This window comes from Puccinia triticina, chromosome 6A (assembly GCF_026914185.1).
Source record: "Puccinia triticina chromosome 6A, complete sequence".
Classification (NCBI taxonomy): Eukaryota; Fungi; Basidiomycota; class Pucciniomycetes; order Pucciniales; family Pucciniaceae; genus Puccinia; species Puccinia triticina.
In genome coordinates, this window is record NC_070563.1 from 7129858 (window position 1) to 7151202 (window position 21345).

Here is a 21345-nt window from a genome sequence, read left to right on the forward strand (position 1 = left end):
GTGGGAAGAGCGTCAATGAAACAGAAACTGCTCGGTATAAATACTTTTACATCGGAGACCAAGTCGAAATCTTCTGGCAAATAGTAGATTGGCTCATACACTTCATCGCTAGTTTTCTTTTGGGGCAATTGAGACGAAATCTGAACAGGTTTTGATGGTACAAGGGTACAGCGCCTGCATATGATTGGCTTCTAATTATGTTATATATCTAGAGCACCGGCGCGGGGTGAGTTTTGGGAATTGCACCTAAGAATCATCCACAGTCGGTGGTTGATTAGGATGAATGGGAGAGCGAGACTGGAGTGAGTGAAGATACGCGGTCGACAGCCCCGCTCCGACGCCGATGCCGATCCCGCCGGGTATGATGCTGATCAGACTGAGTAGCCTACGGTTCCAGAAGACCGTGGCTGTAATCAAACCACCTAAGGTCCCTCCTATCACCGAGTAATCCTGTTTTTTTTTTTTTAAAAAAGTCCGATAGGATTAAGATGGGTAGGGCCATCTTTCTTGGGTATTGAAAATGGCAGACGTGACTGACGTTTGAAAGGACTTGACTGGTTGACCTTTTGTCTTTGGGTGGCGATGAAAGAGGCTTGATGTTGTTCTGGATTAATGAGGATGAGGTGGTCAAAAGGGCGGCATAGACCAGGCTGAATCCGAAGGTGAGGAAGCCGTTCCATTTGAGGAAATGGGTAAGTTGGTAGTTCAATGAGCTTATTTTGGACGTCGATGAGCTTTTTAGCGAGAGGATCGAGGATGAGGTTGGTGGTGCCGGTGATGATGAGGCGGTGGAGTGGGCTGAGGTTGATAATGGTCTGGATAGCTTATATTGGCGTAGTTGATGTATCACCAGCCCGCCAGGAATGATGATCGAGGATAGCTGGAGACCTGAATATGTAGATACACCAGAGCTCCTTCAGCAAATCTTTCGGACAAGATTGAGAATGATAAGCGGGGCTTGTTAGGACTGACCATCTAGCAGAGCACCACGAAAGAGCTGGTTGAACGATGAACGGTGAAGCTGTTGGTCGGTGGTCATCGTAGTCGTGCTGGTTGACCCTACAGAGGGCCGAGCAGTTGGTCGCCGGAAGCCCAAGCTGGTAGCACCACCAAAAAAGGAAAATATATGCACACTCACATCGACCCTGTTGTTCTTGAATTGAGCCCAAGTCCTTCGATTCAGAGGTGGTGGCTGGCGCGACAGTTTTGTCGGGGAGGCCGTCCCGCTTGCGAGGCGCGCGGCGGAGTCCGCACCAGCCAGGCTGTAGAAGCTACAAACAAATGGCGTGTTCTTGCGCAGGGTAGCTCATCAGGCCATCTCATTGATGGTGCAATGTGTTCCTAGGCTCCTGAAGCCCGCAACAGTCTGTTTGATGGGGGAGAGCCACATGTGTTCAATTGTTGATAAATTTCCCTAGCCTTTTTTGTTGTGGGTTTCTTTGAGATTATTCAACAGGTAAAATTGGTACATTTGATTCAGCTTAAAAAATGCACTTCTATTTCGAGACCATTCAAGGTGGCAAGACTGGTGTGTAAGACTGCAGGAGCATCTCAATCACTCATTTGTATTTTGACACATCAAACATTGACTCAAACCATTAACTACTACCGTTACTACAAGACAAGAAGTCAAGAAAAAAGAAAACAATGAAACCCAACACAGACATACATAAATAGATAACAAAACTGCAACTAATTGTATATTCTTGTTTTCCTCGTGTATGTGTTTATTGTTGTAAGATGAAGAGATTTTGGGAGAAGGAGTCGGCAGTCGGGGGAGATCAAGGCGAGATTGTCGGACATCAAGATAAACAAAAGGAGACCAACCCGGCATGAGCAAATCACGTATGATGAATAAGAAACGAATATTTGGGAAGGGATAGGACGGAACAGCGATAAGGATATGGGTAAGGTTTATTTGGAGACGGCGAGATGAGAATATGGTGGGTTTTTTCAGAGGGTTGGGGAGAGATGGAGGAGGAGAGATGGGTAGTCGAGTGTCGATAAGGAAAGGCGGAGATGGCGGTGTATACGCTGTGGGTTGGTGTGGATGGGTCCCTTCTTAACATAAACTAGTCTAAAACTGAACAAAACAGGCATTAATCTATCGACATACACAACTCATAGACAACTAAACATCAATAAGATAATCAAAGGCGAGGACCGAATAAGTTTTTCGTTTGTTTTTGGTGCCAAGTATATATCATAGTCCAAAGGGTCAGCGCATAAGGTCGTGACAAAATAGCGGGCGGCCGTCGAAGCCAGAAGCGAAAAAGGGGCGGGCAGGGTGATTAGAGTCTTCCGAGACCGGTGGGGTTTCTCCTACGACGTTTGGCGATGCTGCCCGACGGGGAGGGTTTATTGTCGACACAGGCGGAGGGCGAGTCGACCTGATCGAGGCTCCTGCGTTCGCGAGGGGTCGAGAGAGCAGGCTGGGAGGCCAGGTCGTTGGAGGAGTGGGAGGTAGTGGTACTGGTGAGGGAGGAGGCGGGGGTGAGCGGAGGAGTGGACGCGGCTGAGGAGGGGGGGTTGGAGGAGTGTGGTCGGAGTCTCAGGGAGGGGTGGGAGGGTGTCGGCGGGGGGTAGCTGTTGAGCTCGGAGGTGGTCCTGTTGGAGCTCGGGCTGCTCGAGGGCCCGGCGAGGGAGGAGAGGGTGCGGTATCGGAGCGGGGCGATGGGGTGTGCTGGGGTCCTGGTGCTGCTGCTGGCCGGCTGGTTCTCGTCCGAGGGCGGGGAGCGGAAGGAGGGCGAGGAGGTGGTGTTGGTGGCAAACGGCGTCCTGGGGGTCGCTGGGACGAGCGGGGAATGGTTCTCGTCCCTGACGGGGGTGTTGGCCCGAGTGCCTCGCGGGGTGAGCGACGAGCGAGGGGTGATGAGCCGGAGCATGGAGCGGGAGCGGGTGACTGGCCCGGTTTCACGCAGCGAGGGCCGCATGAAACCGTTGATGGCCGGATGGTGGGAGCGGATGGGGCTCGGCCGGGCGCTGCTGGCGGGCGGAGGGGGCCGAGGCTGGGGCGAGTTGGTGACCTGCTTGGTGATGTCTGCGAGGATCTGGCGGAGCTGGTTGGGCGAGGGGGCCGAGGAGGAGCCCGAGGGAGACAGGTTGCTGCTGGCGGTCGACAGCCGACGTGCGCCGGGTGCGGCGGTGAGCTTGGGTGTCTTGCAGCCAGAGGGGGCTAGTCCCGACGGTCGATGAGGAGGCGGAGGGGGGGGCGTGAGGGACATGGTGCTGTTTGGCTGGCGGGGAGGAGAGGAGATGGATGCTGAGGGCATCAGGGGGTGTCTGAGGCTCTGTTTGCTGAGGAAGGAACTTACCGCAAGACTGGCGGTCGCTGGTTCTTCAGGGTTTGGGTGCACTGGGGCTGGGGCTGGGCAGGACTGGGCGAGGGGATGTGGATGGTGATGGGAGGGGAAGTTTTTTATGAAGGGGGCAGTTCAGCTGGATGGGCAGTGGGCCAGTTTGAAATTACTCATCCTCCCATCCAAACAGCCCATCCCCTCTCTCTCGCCGGACACACCCCAGCTCGAGATCCGTTCAAATGCTGACTGGACTGAACAGGCGGCCAGCTGCACACCTCTGCTCTGCTCTGCGATCCTTCGAAGCTCGTGTCCGCTCGGCTCGGATACATACACACCATGTACATACATACAGATACATACCATCCCCAGATAACACGAGAAGACGACTAGAACACACAGTCAAAACCTGTTTGGCCAACCCATCACAGAGACTGTAACCCAAGAGCAGTGGAAGACCATCATCTTATATGAGACTGTAACACACAACAGAACACCCTCACAAAGTGCGGGCCTGGATATATGCACCGTATGTAGCAGTGGCCAGGCAAGCAACTTGCGCTGAAATCCCATTTCGGATGTCTGCTCAGATGTCGAATTGGAAAACACACCCCAAAAGAAAACATCCAGTTGTTTGGGCAACATTCGGGTTCTCAAATAATATAGGCAATCAGGGCAGCATGTGTCATGAAAGCACCCAGGAAACCCCCAACAAATGGGTGGCATGAAGATGTATGATTGAATGTTTGCATTTTTTTTTTTGCAAAAAGGTACACACAAAAATTAGGGTGTTCAAAATTGATTTTTGAATAACATTTTAGATAAAATCATAAGATTTATCAAGGTTTTGAGAGGCACTTGAAATGAAGAAAACCCTCAAATTTCATCCCATCAAAAGTTTGGACATGTAGATCTTATGATTTTTATATGTAGAAAGTGGTTTGAAAATCAATTTTGAACACCACAAATGGTATGTGTAAATGGGCTGTGAAACCCACAAGAATGGTAGAATGGGCTGTGAAACACAAAAGGGCATGCATGAAACAGTACACAAATGTGTGAATTTCCAATGAAATTGAGGTCAATTGGCTAAAATCCACACCCGCTTAACATTGGATTGATTGGGACCCCCAGTCGGATTTTACCTCAAGCATACATATTGTGATTCCGCTTAAGCTTGAACAATTCAAGGTTTTCAGTGGGCTAAAGTTATTGCCTTTGGGCCACAGCACCGGTAAAATTTTGGTTTTCTGACCAACACAGCTGCAAACCTGGCATGTCAGCCCCTTATTGTTGCCCAGCAAGAAGGGTGAAAAACTGAACTCAAATCTCGGGATTCCATGATTTTGAGTTCACAGCTCAAAAATCTGTCCAAGCATTCCTGGATTCACAATATGATTAGAGATGGCCCCGACGCACCCGGGTACCCGTGACTGTTTTTAGCCCAAGTAGGACACCCGCACCCGCACCCGTGGTGTGGTGGAAGGAAGTGTCGCTCCGTCACATAATGACCACAGCGCAATCTCCTCCGCAAGATTCACAAGTGTATCAAGGGTTCTCCAAACTCGGTGGAGTATAAGTACTCCAGGAAACTCCGCTCAAGATGAAAGCCGCAAAAACCAATGAGAATGGCAAAGAGAGTAATCAAGTCGACCCCCAATAAAACTATCAATAACATCCGTAACCACCTAGAAGAAGTCAATTTGTAAAGTAAAACAATCATACAATGATCCGGAAAAAAACTCCCCCCCCTCAAAATAAGTAAGTGAGTAAGTAAAAGAAAACTCCTCCTCCCTCCGCCGTACAAAGAAACCCCCCGTGAGAAAACTCCCATCGCATCTCATAACCCACATAGAACTAAAAACTACACAATAGCAATGGAATAGCACTGAGAAAACAGATCCTCCTCCCATCCCACGCATGTTGTCACCACCGTTCTCTGCGCTTCTGCTGCTCGCCGTAGACAGCTGCCAAACTCCGCCGCATCCATCATCCACGCCCCTGCCTAGCCTCCAGAGGCTTGGGATCCTACTCGCCACCTCCGCCCCAGCTGCCACGGCTTCCCCCAGCTCTGCGCTGGACTGCCTGGACTGCGCAGCCTGCTCCGCTCTGCACGCCGCAACTCCGCTGCATCCAACCGCCGCTCCGCGCTCAAGTAATGCGCCCCACCTCCTCAACCCTAATCCGCGCCGTACAAAACCTCTTCAACCGGAAGGAATCCCTTCTAGTCAAGGAGGTTCTGTAGCTTCTTTCACTGGAAGGAATCTCTTCCATTTGAAGGGGTTACAGAACCTCCAGTCAAAGAGGTTCTGTATGAAGAGCTGGTATTTCAGGATATAGCGAGATGAGATGGAAAAACTCCCTCAGAGGGAAGAATAAGATTACACGTGAGTAGAGTATGTATACAAATGTGATTATGTACTTGGGTTGGTGAGAGGAGATACATAAAACCATAATCAAAGTATGTAATGAAGTATGGGAAAATGTAATGAAAATATGTAAACCCGTAATGAATATGTAAGACACAAATTAACAGATCATAACACTGTAACCCCTTCAACTGGACGGAATCCTTCCAGTCAAGAGGTTCTGTAACCCCTTTGACTGGAAGGGATTCCTTCTGGTCGAAGAGGTTACAGAACCTCTTTGACCGGAAGGAAGGCCTCCCCAGTCCTTCCGGTTGTTGTTGTTGAGATAGTGTATTAGCATTTCCCTATGTAGTATGCTTCTAACCTATACACCCACAAATTAGCCTATATTATACATGTATATAGTCTAGTTGTTCTTCTTACTGTTATCCTTCCTCACTGAATGATGATTATACTTTGACTCATTGTGCTTGGACTTTGTCCTTGACATCTTGTCAAACTTCTCTTAGTCTTGTATCACCCAAGTTACCCTCCTCCACCTGCCCAAACAAGAGCAGGTACCCACTCAATTTCTCCCAGAAATCCAGCATCCGCACCCAAACACGCACACACTAGCAGGTACCCGCCAACCATGGGCGGGTACCCGCCAGCGGATAGCAGGTACCCGCGACGGGTTCACTGGGGCCATCTCTACATATGAATCAGCCAAAAAAAACATTGCCCAGTGCCCCCAAATGTATGAATTTTGGCAAGATTCAGGATTTTACATCCTATCATGAAAACATGCAACATTGTTTCCAGGGACTGGCAAACAGCTGCCTATGTAATCTGCATATTTGCATGCAAAAGAAGCTGTTTCTGGCACTATGTCATGGATAGGATAGCTTTTTGTGCTGTTCACTGTGAAAACTCTACTCCTGACACTGCTAGCATTGATGGCCTCCATTTGGCCTGCGCTTCAACCAATTTAAAATTGGTTGTGTGCGCAAGATGCAATATGCATCCAACCCAAACTCGGCTCACACATGCTGTGGTGATTGATATAGGCAAGTGGCATAGAATGTACGCTCACTGCAGCATGTGCAGAAATGCAGTGGAGTGGCTGAGCAAATGCTCAGTCTACGTATCCAAACAAAACAATAAGCATGTGTGCTTATGCATCTCATATTTAGGCTGAGGGAAAACCTTGAATGTAAAGCTACAAAAGCATGTGGAAAGTTGGCAAACGGGCAAGCTGCGGGGATGGGGATGAGGGAACCGGAGTTCAAGCCACGCTCTGGATGCGCGGACTTGGCGGAATGGTTGGAGTAGGATTTTGGCGGGACTCTTGGATGGACTGAATAGTGCAGAACAGCACTAGGTGAACTGGGGCAGCAGAAGCGGTGTAAGACTCAAAAGTGTTCCTCAGAACCTTTTGCTGAATGGAGAAGGGGATGATGGAGGTGCAAACTCTGCCCTTCTATACTATCAGAAAACAAGACCCACCAAGGTAAGCTTGGAAAGTTTTAATGAAGTGATAGGGTTGGTTGGTTCAAGATGAGCTTGTTGATGACACTGAATAAATTGTTGTTATTGTTAATGTAAGGGTTGTTATGTATGTAGGTTGTTAAGTATGTGTAAGGTTGTAAATGTAAATGTTGGTGTGACTGTAATTGGTGAGTAATGAACTCTGGTGAGAGATATGAGAATATGAGAGTGAGTTCAGTTGTTATTGAGTTTTTAGGGTTCTTATAATGTGTAAAGGGTTTGGATGGTATGTAATGTTGTGGGGTATGTGATAGGTAGGTACTGAACTGAGGGAAAGACAACTGAGGGGGGGAGAGAGCTCCTTATATAGACAAATGTGAGGGAATTTAGCTACAAGGAAGCCCTGTATGAGGGATTTTAGCTACAGGGAAACTGAATGAGTGAATGTGGTTGGTCAGAAATGTACATGACATGTAGAAGGTACAAACATCTGAATGAGTGACTATGATTGGTCAGAACATGAGGGATTTAATGTGGCACTTCTATGATGTCACCTGAAGCTTTCAGTTGTGAAAATCCACTAATTTAGAATGTATGTACATACTATGCAGTGTAAATGAGTATTTGTAGCTGTCCAGCAGCTGGGTTGTGTATGTAAACGTGAGGTTGTAATAGGAGGTGAGGTGTATATGTAGCTTGGAATGTAACTTCTAGTCCTGTAGATTCCCGTCCTTGAGCCATAGTCCGTGATTTCTGATGAATATTATGCAAAGAAAAGAAAACAAGGAAGTTTTTTATTTTTGATGTAGTGGAACCTTTCCGTCTACCACAGCGGATGAAGTTGGGGCAGACGCTCCAGGTAGAGACTGGGGTTGGAGGCTAGTCAGAGGGTGCGAGAGCACAGGTGTTGGAAAGGTACTAGGCTGGGAAGCAATGCATGCAGAGTTTGGCGAGTACGGGAAAGGAAGGACGCGGGGGATGTTGGCTGGGAGCAGAGTTATGCGGGTGGAGGAATAGGCACTTTTTGGGGGCTTTTCTCTCACTTCTTCATCTTATCATTCTACATACTACGCACTGTACAGTGTTACTGTAGTTCCTGCTATTATTACATAAATTTTGTGTATTGCTACACTACGGAGAGTTTTTACCACCCAAATTCTTACTTGCGGAGTTTTACTGTGTGCAAGCGGAGCGGCTGAATCTTGCATAGACTAGACAGATCATATCAGGCTCATAGCGGAGTGCTGAAGAGATTAATAAATTGCAGAAACCCAGCGCTGGTAACCATACAACCCCAGAGTTATCTAGAAAAGAGGTGGAGCACCACTTCTTATCAGGCGTCACACTTTTATTTTGACACCGCATGAGGGATTCATCCCCCCAGACATGGTCAACCCTGGGCAGCCTTAGTGGAAGCTCAGGATATCCTCTGACCCAAGATTAACTAAGCCTCTCCAAGGAGGCACAAAGCGTCTCCCAAGGAGAGGCTTAGAGCATCTCCACTACGGGTGCTAAGCCAAATATAGCACCCCAAACCCACTTTAGCAAAACCACTACAAGTGAAAAACACACATGAAATCTGAAACTTTGCCTCTTGGGAGCTATCCTGTTTGCAAATTTGGAAACAGGGTAGCACCCTAACCTGGTGCCACCCTTGCAAGTATCACACATTTTTCATGTGATACTTTCACCTTCACCCACAAAAGCAAACCCAAAATACACATTTCACAGCCACAAGCTGCGAATTATGGAAAATTGTGGTGCAAAGCTGCCTTGCTGCAGGTTGCTAAAACTGCCCCCCAGTTGCCAAACTCAAAGATTTGGCAACACAGTTTAGCACCCACGGTGGAGATGCTCTTAGTCAGGAGTGCTAGCACCCACACTTAAAGCAAGTCCCTCCCCGTGCTTGCGGGGAGGGAATTGTGCCTAATGTCCAACATTTGGCTTGAAGCACCATGCCAACATCCAAAACCAGCCAACCAACCTCTGCTGCGGAGGCCAACAGACCAACTGCGCGGATCCACGCCAGTCTGGCTAAACTGCACGCTACTGTCAAACTAAAGTCCAACAAATGTACATGTCTCGTTGCCACGCGACAACATTTTTTTTAAAAAAATGCACCGAGGATATCCATGATATTAAGTGACCTTCATCCTAACGAGTGACAAAAACCAGGCTGGCCAAACCTGTCAAACTCACTTTTGAGGACATGATCATCTTCCGAATCATCTACATAGTCTGCTTGGATGATTTTTCCCCAAGTTGCGCTTGTCATTGCAGCAATCACGTCCTCAAATACAGAAGAGAAAGATTGTCACATCTTAATTATACGTTCACAGGCAGAATAACTGGCTCGGTTTTGTGCATGTGTGTGTCTTTGAAGACTGCCGCAGAGTTGCACGGAATTGATCTTCATATTAAGACTGGTCTGCCCCCAATCAAACCAGCAAAGCATCTCAGAGTAGTTGCCTGCCACAGTAAAAATGCGCCCAAGAGAGCCACCTCTCCTCGCCTGGAGTCGGAAAATCTTTGGCCTTGTGCCGACTGGCTGGGGGAGGGCGGGAGGGGCATCATCATCCATGCGTCATTGCACCCCCGCACGCCTGAAGGATTATGGATTTGTTTGCTCGGGATTTTTCTTATTCGACACCCTGCAGGTGACCAAATCATTCTAGTTTTCTCTCAAGGTGCCTCGGCTGGGGGGTCAGATTGGTGCGATCCAGGAAACATGCTGGCCATGGTCTTGACTCTGACCTATGGCTTTGATTTTTTTCTTTTATCACTTGCCTCTCAATCTCAAAAACTTTTGAAATTCAGAGGGACCGGAGCAATACGTTGGGCGGCTGCTGCACCGTGTCACATCTGGAGAGCTTCCAAGATGAGACATGGCCGAATGGAAAGAAAAGCATAATTTTTTCATTTGATCAAGGACATAAGAAAGTTTACAAGATGATTGAGAGCATAGAGTACAATGTAGGAAATACATCCACCGACAAAATCTAAAAGAGATGGAATGGGGGTACAGATTGAGGTCGGCCGACACATCAGGTCAAGTTGGCCATGACATGAGCGAGGTGGCTGAACCCAGTGTCAGCCTGGCGTTTACGAGGAGCTGGCGCAAGAGGGCGGGGGGCAAGGTGGTCTTGAGCGCCGGGTCGAGGGGCAGCCGGGGTGCCAAGGTTCTTCTGGGGCGCACCGGCGTACTGGCTGCGCAAGGTCCAGAGGCGGGGGTGGTCGACGGTGACTTGGAGCACATCGTCCCGCTCGACTATTTCCCTCAGGCTGAGCAGCTTCGACTGCACCGTCAAGTAGAGGTCCTTCTTGGAGGCGCGGCGGACAGCTGCCCGGAAGGCTGGATCTTCGCAGGCGAGTTTGAACCGCCGGAGTATCTCTATAAAACAAGAAGTGGGCGATGTAAGTAAATAAGATGCCTGCAGTATATATCTACCAAGACATTTTCCTAAGGGAGATTGCTTACCAAGGGCCTGAGCCGCTTCAGATTGGGGAGTTTCCTCCATGCCGAAATAAGTCCGAGGATCTTTTGCCTAGCGCTGGAGAAGGACAAGAAGTAGAGATATTGGGAGGATAAGTCTTATTTTTTGAGGTAGAGTTGGTGGCTGTGGAGTATGTATACCGGAAATATTTCTTACCTGAGCCTAGTGTAAGGCAGCGGAGGGTGAGGAGGAGAAGGGGCGCGGAGAGTATTGCTGGCAGTGGATAGGTTGTGTCGTGAGAGTGGATAACTGAGAAAGTCTCCGGCTTATTTATATTTTGCCACTCTGAAGCTGAGCCCAGCTGCTGCTTCGTTCTGCCGGCAAAAGCTGCCCCCCTTGTCCTTCATTGCTGCTGCACTTTACGCGCTGTAACTGCTGAGTCCGCCGCCCGCGCGCCCTCAGAAGGCAATCACGCTCAGTGCTTTGGTTCAGCTGAAGAACGCTGCTATGGGCGCCTCCGTTAGAATCTACCTGTTATTCGGCGCCACCCAATGAATTGCTACAATCCGGACCCCGGTTCAGTGTATCTTGCCAAGCTCGTCAAGAGTCAAGACTCAAGACAGCGGTAAGATATGATCCCCAAAATTCCGATCCAAGGCAATGTAGCCGTCGGTACGCCTATGATCTGGGTTGGATGAAGACAGAGACCAAGCTCTCCCGCTAGGTCTGTTCTCTTTCTCACCAACTAGCCCCAGAATCATCCTGATGCGGATTTTTTCACCCAATAGTGCACGAAATTGTGATTTGTCTTTATATTCCTTAGTGATTCGGTAAGGCACAAAGAAAGATGTGGAAGAGGAGGGTCATTGATACAGGTATTCATCTCGCGAAGTGATACCCTCCGCCCAGTAAAGCGGTGAGTCAATCTCTGCAGGGCGGAAATATTGATGTTGTACCTCCTTCCTCCGGCAGAGTGTCAAAACACCTTTGGCGTTATGCCGACTGGAGAGAGCGCGTACGGCTTTTTCAACTCCGCAGGCCAGAGCATTGTGGACCTTGGTCTGGATGTATCTATTGAGCTTGTCTCACGCCACCGATTGTCGATCAATCCCACTCTTGCTTTCTCCCAAGCTGTCCCCAGGTGGGGTTGACGGCATTCAGGAAAGAAACTCACTATTGTGCCGCTTGTGTATTTGGGCTTCTTATTTTACTTATTTCACAATTTTCACAATTTGCGGAGCCAAAATGGGATTCGAGATAAGCTTGGCGTGCGCCGCGCCATGTGAATCCTGGAAGGCACACAGACGAGTAGAAAAAAATGGATAACATTATATTTGATTGGAAAAAAGAGATGGCGTCCATGATTCATGGGACAGGATGTCATCCAGCAAGTTACGGGTATGGAGTGCAACAAACGATAGGCTATACGTTCCATCGGATAACGAATAAGAGAGGGGAAATGTTGTTTGGGGGTTCACGTCGGCCGAAAGATCAGGTCAAGCTGGACGTTGCATCAGCCCGTCGGATCAGCCCGGGCGCGTCTTGTTACTCAACAGGCTTGAGCAAGCGCACGAGGGGTAAGGTGGCCTTGGGCATCAGGCGGAGAAGTAAAATCTCCACAAGCATCCCTCAGCCAACACCTTCAGTGTACACTTTTTTAACATCCTGGCCTTGAGACCATCCGCACCGGGCGCTAAGTTAGCCCGGATTAGGGCACTTAGTTCGACCCCGCAACCGCATCGGGTTGGATTAACCGGGGATCAACTTGACCCGGAGCTTGGTTTGGAGCTAGTGGGGTATAAATCTAGCCCCAGTCCTCGGACTAACCTACACCACGGGAGTGCGCCGACGTCGGTTTGCTGATCGTTTCTGCCGGCAACCTGACCCTCCCCGACCCGGCCAAACCTTCCTGCTGGCCGCCGTCGTGGTGTCGTGGTTTGCAGCCACAGTGTCGGGCCGACCACAAGCGCTGCCGCATATCTGACGGCAGCAGGGGCAGCCCGCCGATGTCCCGACCCTCGTGAGATACCATCTCGCGATGCCTGAGACATCGTGAGATGGCGTCCCGCGGTCGGGCTGCCCCGCCCATGGCGTCACCCCGCCCGATGGGATGGGCAGGCAATCGTCAGGCCGCCATCCCGAGGGGCCTGTTCACACGGCCGTGAGATGGGGACCTGCGGTCGGGGCGCCCAGGGCTTGCCGTCAAGCCAACCAGACAGCTTGACCGGATGGGGGTGCTGCTCGACCGATCCGCTGTCCGAGGATTATAGGACGGATGGGGGAACTGCTTGACTGATCCGGTGTCCGAGGATTAGAGGACCGTTCACTCATGTCCGACGGACTACCGGAGCATGCCATACGGCTCAACAGTCCGGATTGCTTGCTGCTGAACGTTCGGTTGGACAGATAATCATTTCATAGGCTATGACCATGTCTATATACAAGTGAGCGACCCCCGTCAAATAACAGGGCAGGACAAAAGAGATAAAGAAACGACCCCGGATGGGGACCTGAGTTGTATGATATAGAGGCGTAACAACGAGAAGGAAAGAGAGAGATACAACACCCCAACATTTGGTTGGGGTAACAGACAGGTCCAGTTCGGACGACTTGAGCAATATGTCGGCGAGGGAGTTAAGCGGCGGGTGTGTGGTTCGACCTCAGCCGCAACCTCATCAGGGGTTGGGAGCTTGAATCCTTAGGATTCACAACATTGTAGATTGTACCTTGACCGTGCGGCGGTTGATCCACGGCTGCTTGTTTGTTGCTGGTGCGGCCTCGTGGGCACGGGTGAGTGCTCTCTCGGAGATGAGTGGAGCCTCGGGAGGTGAAGATGATGGAAGATGAAGGGGAGGAGACAAGGGTGGGAGCAAACCAGGGGGACATAAATTATAAAGTCCCAATCAAAGGGGGAAAAAAGTGGGTGCTGCGGACTGCTTTGATTCAATTTCCCAGCAGCTGACCATGCAAGGCTTCGTGGTTCAGCTGGTCAATGACCGAGCGGCTGTCCTTAGGGACTCTTACGGTCGGGCTGCCAGCTTGCATGCTGGGCAGCTGACCGACAGCCTGTGAGATTGTCGGGCTGCCGACAATCTTGGGCGTTGGTTAACCGGCGGGTGACCGTCAAAGGCCTGGGAAACACCTGGCGGCAGTCTGCCGGGTGCGGACCAGGTCAGCCAGTGGGCAGCAGACCGTCCGGTCGAGCCAGCGATTGTCCGCCCGGCAACAGACCGGCAGACCGGCGGTGGATCAACCTTGGTCAAGCCACCGTGGGTCCTGCCGGCAACACCCGGGCAGACAGGCGGCGGATTGACCGAAGTCAGTCCGCCGTACCTCTTGACGTCAAGAGGTACGGCGGACTGACTGTCTAGACACCCCAACAACGGGCTGCCCTGTTTTCACACGGTAGCCCAACGTGGGCCCCTTTGTCGTCGGGTTGTTGGTCCGAGGGAGCCCAAATCGCTCTTGTGGTGTATAAAATGAATATGCATCATGCTCAATGGCACGAACTCTATGTGTTTAGGTGCCAAACACATACCATACAGGCACCTAATCACATAATCTCCGATAGCCTCGGACCTCCCAATCTATGCCGATGCGGTCGGCCACTCGGATTAGCTTAGTCCAACCGTAATCCGAGCTAGTTAGTCCAGACTAACTTAGCAACGGATGCGGATGCTCTGAGAGCATGGGCATGTAAAGCCCCCCTATCGTAGAGGGCTTCACACGAGAGGCCTCGGGGGCCGTGACCCCCTCGCGCGTCCAATTACTTCTTCAGCTCTTGCTTCCCTAGACCGGCAGAGAACTCGTTCTCTTCCGGCTAGGTAAGCACTACCGACTGTTTTCTTTTTTCTCTTCATTTCTCTTCCCCATGACTATCAACGTTGTACTTACGTGAGAACTTGTTCCCTCCCGGCTAGCAATCAAATCAACCTTGGTACTAGTATCTCCGGCTGTTTAGCCCAGAGACTCCCAGAGACTCCACGAGCCCCTTTTCCTCCACTCTAGTGAGGGTCCTAACGAGGACCCTCACAGGACAACTGACACCGTGTGCAAAAACAATTATGGTATTCAAAATTGCATAAGATTTTTTTACATAAAATCATAAACCACAATTTTGGCTGGGAGGTGTCACTTCAAGTTTTATGCAAGCTGTCATCTCCCAGCCAAAATTGGTTTTATGATTTTATGTAAATAGTGACATATGCAATTTTGAATACCATAAATTCATGTTACATATTTATGTAATCAGGTTGCGCGGTCCTGAAGCTGTTGTGTGATATTCAATCCGCACTGACTTTGCCTGTGCCTGCGGAATGAATGTCATGTAACAGCTTCAGGAACCTAATTTAACTAAGTCCCTCCCAAGGAGGCCAAAGGCCTCCCCCTGGGAGAGACCTATGCCTTACAGGTGATTTTGGCCTGAGAGTTATGCCCCAAATCCTTGCCTTTTCGTGCTAAGGTCCTTGTACAGTGCTGTGTTTTTGTAATCACCCCGTACATTTACACTAAGACTCATCAGAAGCATGGCTATCTCCAGCCACCTTCTGGCGTGTTTTTCTCCTTCCCAAACTTGAGATACAGGCAATGTAAACACAAAAAACCCTGTCCTGGCTAGAACAGAAGATTAATCACTGTTTTTCCAACTGGCTCCCTTGGGATTTGGAGTGAATAGCCAAAAATGCATGTTCCCACACACATCCTGCGGCTTTTTGACATTCTCAGATCTTTCAGAGCAGCAAGATGATCTTTCAGATAGTCAAACATAATCGTCCAAAGAAAATTGTGATCATAAATACAGTCACTGGACAGAAATGTTGGTATCCCCAAAAGTTCACTCTAGAAGGCCAATCCACAAACTTGAATTCATGATGATTCAAGAATGAGTGCGTAAAATGACTTCAGAAGAATGAATATAACAAAATAAAAAGTATTTGGAACATCACAAAATCTACAAAATTGCTTGCATTAAATGACAATTTTGGAAAATCTTCAATACTGAAAGAATTCAGAAGACTAGGATATTCATTTCTTCTAGTTAGATTACATATTTACATTTAAAATTTGTTTTTCTTTTAATTACTAAAGAAAAAGTCTATTTAGGATTTACCTAGGAGCAGGCAACTGGCCACTCTTTCTGATGAATTTGAGAAAGAAGATGAGGGAATTGAGTCTGCGACTGGTCGGATTGTTCTGCGGCAATCTGCATAGACCATTATCTGTCAGCTCTCAATCAACCAGATTTCTCTTGATAGACTCTGCGGTCCTTACGCTATATGTGCCTTTGAGCCCTTAGGGTCCGTTTTGTTTTGCTTTGGCAAAGCAATGTAGAAGCCGAGCAACATTATCTGGAATAAGATTGCTTGTGATTCTCGTGTCTTTCTTTTTAACTCACCAATTGTCTTTCCTGCTGAGTGCAAGGAATTGGTTGTGTTGATCTTGTCCTCTTCGAGTTTATCTAAAGGAGTTGGGATGAGGCGTTAGCGCTCATCTAGTCAGCTTTTGTTTAAGAGAGAAGTTATCAGCTGCTCACCTTTGGTGTTGGCTGATATTCTGGCTCTAAACGACTGGGGGCCGGGATTATCCACGAGCCTGACTTTATTGCTCTGTGGAGTCAAACCTGGATACAACAGATTTACTGTGTCAGTATTGCGGCTCCACGCGGCTATTTTGGGCTGCGGAAATGGTTCGCTTTGCTTACCATTGTCCCCAGCTAAAGGAGAACCCGGCCGCTTTCCCAATTTATGGGTGCTGCGCCGTTTGCCTAGGCGTGATTTCTCACAAATACCATTCCAAAAAAATAATGGATAATCAGAATCAATAGATTGACATGTGAAATGAATGATAATAAATGAAAAAAATGAATTCCAAAATCCATTCTGAAGTTTTGTGGGCATTGAAAACACATCAAAAAAGGTCTTGAGGTCTGAAAGAAACCTAGGGACTTGGAGAGTTGATGTATTTCATGAGAACAAGGCTAAATCCAATGCAAATTTAAGTGTGAAGGAGGCTCAGAGCAGAATGATGTTTGTCCGGGAGATCTGTCTGAAGAGTTGCATTTGAGTCTACAAACAACCTTGTGAATCTTGTCAATGTCTTGGGGTCTATTGAACTATTGAAAATAGCTTATGGTCTAAAATCTGACGCAACACTCAACCAGGAGCGCTGAAAACAGTTTGGCTTTGGGTCTTGGGTCTGAAGCAACACCTGACTGGGAGCTTTATTAGAAAGGATGATGTATATCTAGGCCTTGGATGAGGAAAGAACCCAATGATTGAATAATATGGACGTTACTAATGAACAACTGACAATTTGGCTTGTGGTCTACGGTCTGACGAGACACGTGAATAGGAGCTTTGAATATTGATTGGCTTTGGGTCTTGGGTCTGGAATGACACCTGACTAGGAGCGCTTATGGAAGGGTTATGTGCTTGGCTTTGGGTCTTGGGTCTGGAATTACACCTGACTTTGGGTTGTTGGTCTGAAGCAACACCTGACTGGGAGCGTTGTATAGTCTAGTTCTGAGAAAAACATGTGTATTATAGGACTGAGGTGTGAATGATGCTGCAGTGTGATGAATATAGGAGATTAATGTCTATTGGTCAACAACCAAAGAAATAGAGTCTTTTTGTGGCATGAACTGTTGCCTAAATGTGTAGAACTAATTATTTGATTAAACTAACAATCACAATAAATAAGCCACCCAGGGCAATAGTCTATGTGAGATTTCTCACTTAGGCAAACGGTGCAGCGCTCATAAATTGAGAAAGCGGCTGCAAGCTCACTCAGCTTTGGAATCTGGTAAGCAAAGCAAACCACTTCCGCAGTCCAAAACAGCTGTGTGGCATTGTAAAACTGACACATCAACTTTTGATGTATGCAGGTTTGATACAAGCAAGCAGCAAAGTTAGGCTTGTGGATAATCCCAAACCTCAGCCACTACAAGAGAGAATATCAGCAAACACCAAAGGTGAGCCGCTGCTTATTCAAACTCTAAACGGTCCAGATGAAAAGCTAATGCATCATCCAACACAGTCCTAGACAAAGTCAAAAAGGATCAGAACACTCAAACCAAACCCTTTCAAAGAGAAGGGGACAGAGACGGCGAGAGATTGTGTCCCCCATAGGCAACAGAAACTATTGGCTTACGTGAAATGCGACATTGCTTTAGACAACATCACATCACTCCTCTGCTGTTTCACCAAGAATAAAACCGCTTGAAGCAGTTGTCTGGGAGGGATCCCTCCCGGGTGACTGTTGTATGGGGCCGTCGTTCGGGAGGGATCCCTCCTGGACAACTGGTGTATGAAGCAGTCGGCCAGGAGGGATCCCTCCAGGACGACATTTGTATGAAGCAGTTGTCCGGCAGGTGACAACTGTTATGCAAGGCCATTGTCCTGGAGGGATTTCTCCCGGGCGACTGTTGGAGGGATTCCGCCCGGTTGACTATGTTGTCGACCGGGAGGGAGTCCTCCCAGGCAAGACAGTTGCATATAGCTGTTGACCGGGAGGTATTCCTCCCGGTTGACTGTGGTGTTGCGTTGTTGACCAGGGGCAGGAGGGATTCCTCCCGGTCGTGTTATGTTGTTGCGTTGTTGACCAGGGGCAGGAGGGATTCCTCCCGGTTGTGTTATGTTGTTGACCGGGAGGAATCCCTATTCCTCCTGGTCCACGTGGGTGAGCGTATGTGGCCTTGTGTGTTGGAGGGAGGGATGCCTCCCGCTTGAAAGGGTGCTCGTATGTATTCTGCTGTGCCAGCTGAGCAGCTCAAAACAAACTGTGCACAAAGTTAGTGTGGTGGCTGGTGTGGTTAATCAGAGTCTGAACATACTGCTTAGCCTGAGATAATCCATAAAAATACATGGAATCAACCAGGAATAAAGCTGGACAAACTCAGGTATGTGGCATTGTATCAGCCCGGATCTGGCATGTCAACTGACACCAGTTTCTCAAGTTTTTTTCATAGTGTTAGTCTCTTGAATTCTTTCAGTCTAAACATATTTGATTTGAGCCACCTGGGGCAATATGATGATGAAAGAAGTAATATTTATACATGAGCTTGGGAACTTCTATTGCTGGGGGATTCATATATGAATCTCCCGGGTGCATTTGCATGCGTGTCTTTGCATGACACTGTGCTGCATGACTGAAGCAGCCCGGCCCCAGCTCCGATCCATCAGGGCTTCCCACTTAGCCACCTCCATGGACAGAGGGGAACTCGTGGTGCCCTGCTCAATCCCCCGCAATTAAGACCCCCAACTGCACATCACTCATGCCCTGCTTGTTACCAGTTGCCAGTGCTACCATCACCATACCAACCCGCTCCCAACAACACAGATCACATTCCTTCTATCATTGTTGCGACTCTGCCTTGCAAGGGCTCTTAAACTTGTCTGGTCCAGTATCACTTGCTGTCTCCACGCACATACTGATATCTGATTTTCCTAGATGATCCATAAGTTCGCCACCACCATGCCCGGACCCCGCCGCCGGCACCACTTCTTCTTGTGGGCCATATACCAGATTGCCGCGAACCGGCGGAGGTATTACTTGAGCAAGCAGCTACTTGACCTAAGCACGCAAATCTTGCCCAGTCTACTCCCATGAGCTGGAGATGGTCTCCAAGGAGCTCACTTTCCAAGAATCCTTTGAGGTGACTAATAGAGCTGTACAGTTCTGTACAGTAAATCTCACTCCCTACATGGCCAATTTTCCTCCGTGATTGGAAACTTCAATGAGGAGGATAAGGCCTTATATCAGCAGCTACAAGGCCCAAATTGCATCAGAAGAAGTGCACTCCCAAGCACTTCTTAAGTCCAGAAGGGCGACCTCAACAGGCCAACAGTTGATTGAAAAATGAAACAGTGAAAAAAGCCTGATACATACAGGCGGATATTCCTGGGGCTCTCAGGCCAGGTACAGGTTTTTGCATCTGTGAGACAGGCGGGGCTCTTACAGTGAGGCTTTGCTAAGCTCGCCTCAAGGCCGCTGCGGGCTCATCAAGCCCCTCTGACCCATCACCCAAGCCAACAACCATCAGCAACAGCAACAGTCTAACGTCGCCCATGCAAGCCCTGGCCACCCCGCTCAGAGCAAGACACAAGCCAAACAACAAAAGCAACATGAACTCCAAGACCTCCGCCTTCTTGCGCTCCCTGTCCCCCTTGCATCGGCTCGGAGACCTCGGCCAAGCCCGGGCCCAGTTCGTGGGCATGAAGGCCAACGTCACCGGCGGGCTGTTTGTGAAGCGACGCACCTCGATCCCCCGGCTCTTGCTGGGCGAGATCAGCTTGACAGACACCTTGAGGGGGTACGACCCCGTCCGGGGCTGGAGGCTAGGGGCGGAGGATGATAGGGACAAGTTCTTGGGTGAGGCCGGTGATGACATGCGACAGGTCACGGTCTTGTATGCCACCATTTATCTTGCAATCAATCAAATGAATTAAAAGCACAACTTCTTTTGTCGGTCGACGGCTTGACCTCGCGCGGGCGCCCGGCGCGGCCCGTCGCACCAGGCTCGGACTACTCCCGCGCCGGTATCGCTTGCGAGGTTCTGCGGGCGAGGCGACTGCGGAGATAGGGTTCAGTTAGGGCTCATCGTGGATTAGTATCGGTCGAGGCTGCCCCCGCTGCAAGCCATCTCACGACCTCGTCCATCCCCGCCGCCAAACGACATCCGACACCCAACCCTCAAGACAAGATGACCCGCCTCTACGTCAAAGGACGAGTACTTGGTTACACCCGTGGAAAGCGCAACCAGAAGCCAACCTCATCTCTCGTCCAGCTCGAGGGTGTCTCAAACAAGGAGGAGGCAGCTTTCTACCTGGGAAAGGTTCGCTATCCCTTCTCAACCATAATCTCATTAACACAGCCCGCGTAGACGCTCGACCCCTCTCCCACTCCTCGTCAGCCGAATATCGCCGCTCCCACCCACCTTGTTTCGCACAATCTCCACAAATCAGATCATCACTTAGAAATTTTTCGCTGACTCTCTTGATCGGCTCCCAACTACGAACAGCGAATTGCTTACGTTTACCGCGCTCAGCGAGCAATCAAGGGCTCCAAGGTCCGAATCATCTGGGGCAAAGTCACTCGACCACACGGTAACTCGGGTGTAGTTCGAGGAAAATTCTCAACAAACTTGCCTCCAAGATGCTTTGGTGCCTCTTGCCGAGTCGTAAGTAAATTTGTCACCAATGAAAGGAATCGACAATGCTACGAAGACTAGTCAGGCTGACAGAAACCTCACCCGATCACCTCTTTGCTCGTTTGTCTCAGATGTTGTACCCCTCCGCGATTTAGACTCCTCCTTTGTTTCTCCAAGCCAAGTAATTCTGGACACAGAGAATCCCTCCTAGCTATGTACTTGATCACGAGGATCACCCTCAACCGTTGGACTCTCCAACTGGGTGCCTAGCAAACCAAGCGGGTACGTACACATTTGTACCTACCTGGCAAGGATTTATTTCCCGCTCGCCCCCGGGATTCTGTACATGCCTGTTCGCCGACGACCTCGGCGAGCACTTGTGTACCCACCCAGCGAGGATGGATTCTCATCCGCTCGCCCCAGATGAATTCCTCTTGTGCATGAAACTGCCACCTGCTCCAAAGGTACAGGAATCATCTCGGGCAAGCAGGTAAATGTACCGTACTTGCGCATACTTGCGGTTTCTTCCGCGGACCAAGCCGCTTGCTGGGAGACACCTTTGAACTCAGTGGGATGAATTTCCTTCCACTCCCCAGAATGACTTGTACAGCCAAACCCTAACTTAACAGAAG

The 21345-nt window shown here is 49.4% G+C and overlaps 4 protein-coding genes across 4 annotated transcripts; 1 reads left to right on the forward strand and 3 right to left on the reverse strand.

Moving 5' to 3' along the window:
* Nucleotides 1–246: 246 nt before the first annotated feature.
* Nucleotides 247–1390, reverse strand: PtA15_6A818 (uncharacterized protein; the record flags this gene model as incomplete). Its single annotated transcript, XM_053170562.1, has 5 exons — nt 247–450; nt 539–713; nt 973–1059; nt 1135–1271; nt 1364–1390. The coding sequence occupies 5 exons, from the start codon at nt 1388–1390 to the stop codon at nt 247–249; spliced, it is 630 nt and encodes a 209-aa protein (XP_053021741.1).
* A 901-nt stretch (nt 1391–2291) lies between these two features.
* Nucleotides 2292–3224, reverse strand: PtA15_6A819 (uncharacterized protein; the record flags this gene model as incomplete). Its single annotated transcript, XM_053170563.1, has 3 exons — nt 2292–2472; nt 2578–2842; nt 2918–3224. 3 exons carry the CDS (start codon nt 3222–3224, stop codon nt 2292–2294), a joined length of 753 nt encoding a protein of 250 aa, XP_053021742.1.
* A 6952-nt stretch (nt 3225–10176) lies between these two features.
* On the reverse strand, nt 10177–10650 carry PtA15_6A820 (uncharacterized protein; the record flags this gene model as incomplete). The annotated part of the gene is made up of 2 exons (XM_053170565.1): nt 10177–10523; nt 10611–10650. 2 exons carry the CDS (start codon nt 10648–10650, stop codon nt 10177–10179), a joined length of 387 nt encoding a protein of 128 aa, XP_053021743.1.
* A 9616-nt stretch (nt 10651–20266) lies between these two features.
* On the forward strand, nt 20267–20868 carry PtA15_6A821 (uncharacterized protein; the record flags this gene model as incomplete). The annotated part of the gene is made up of 3 exons (XM_053170566.1): nt 20267–20398; nt 20585–20743; nt 20845–20868. The coding sequence occupies 3 exons, from the start codon at nt 20267–20269 to the stop codon at nt 20866–20868; spliced, it is 315 nt and encodes a 104-aa protein (XP_053021744.1).
* Between the last annotated feature and the right edge of the window lie 477 nt (nt 20869–21345).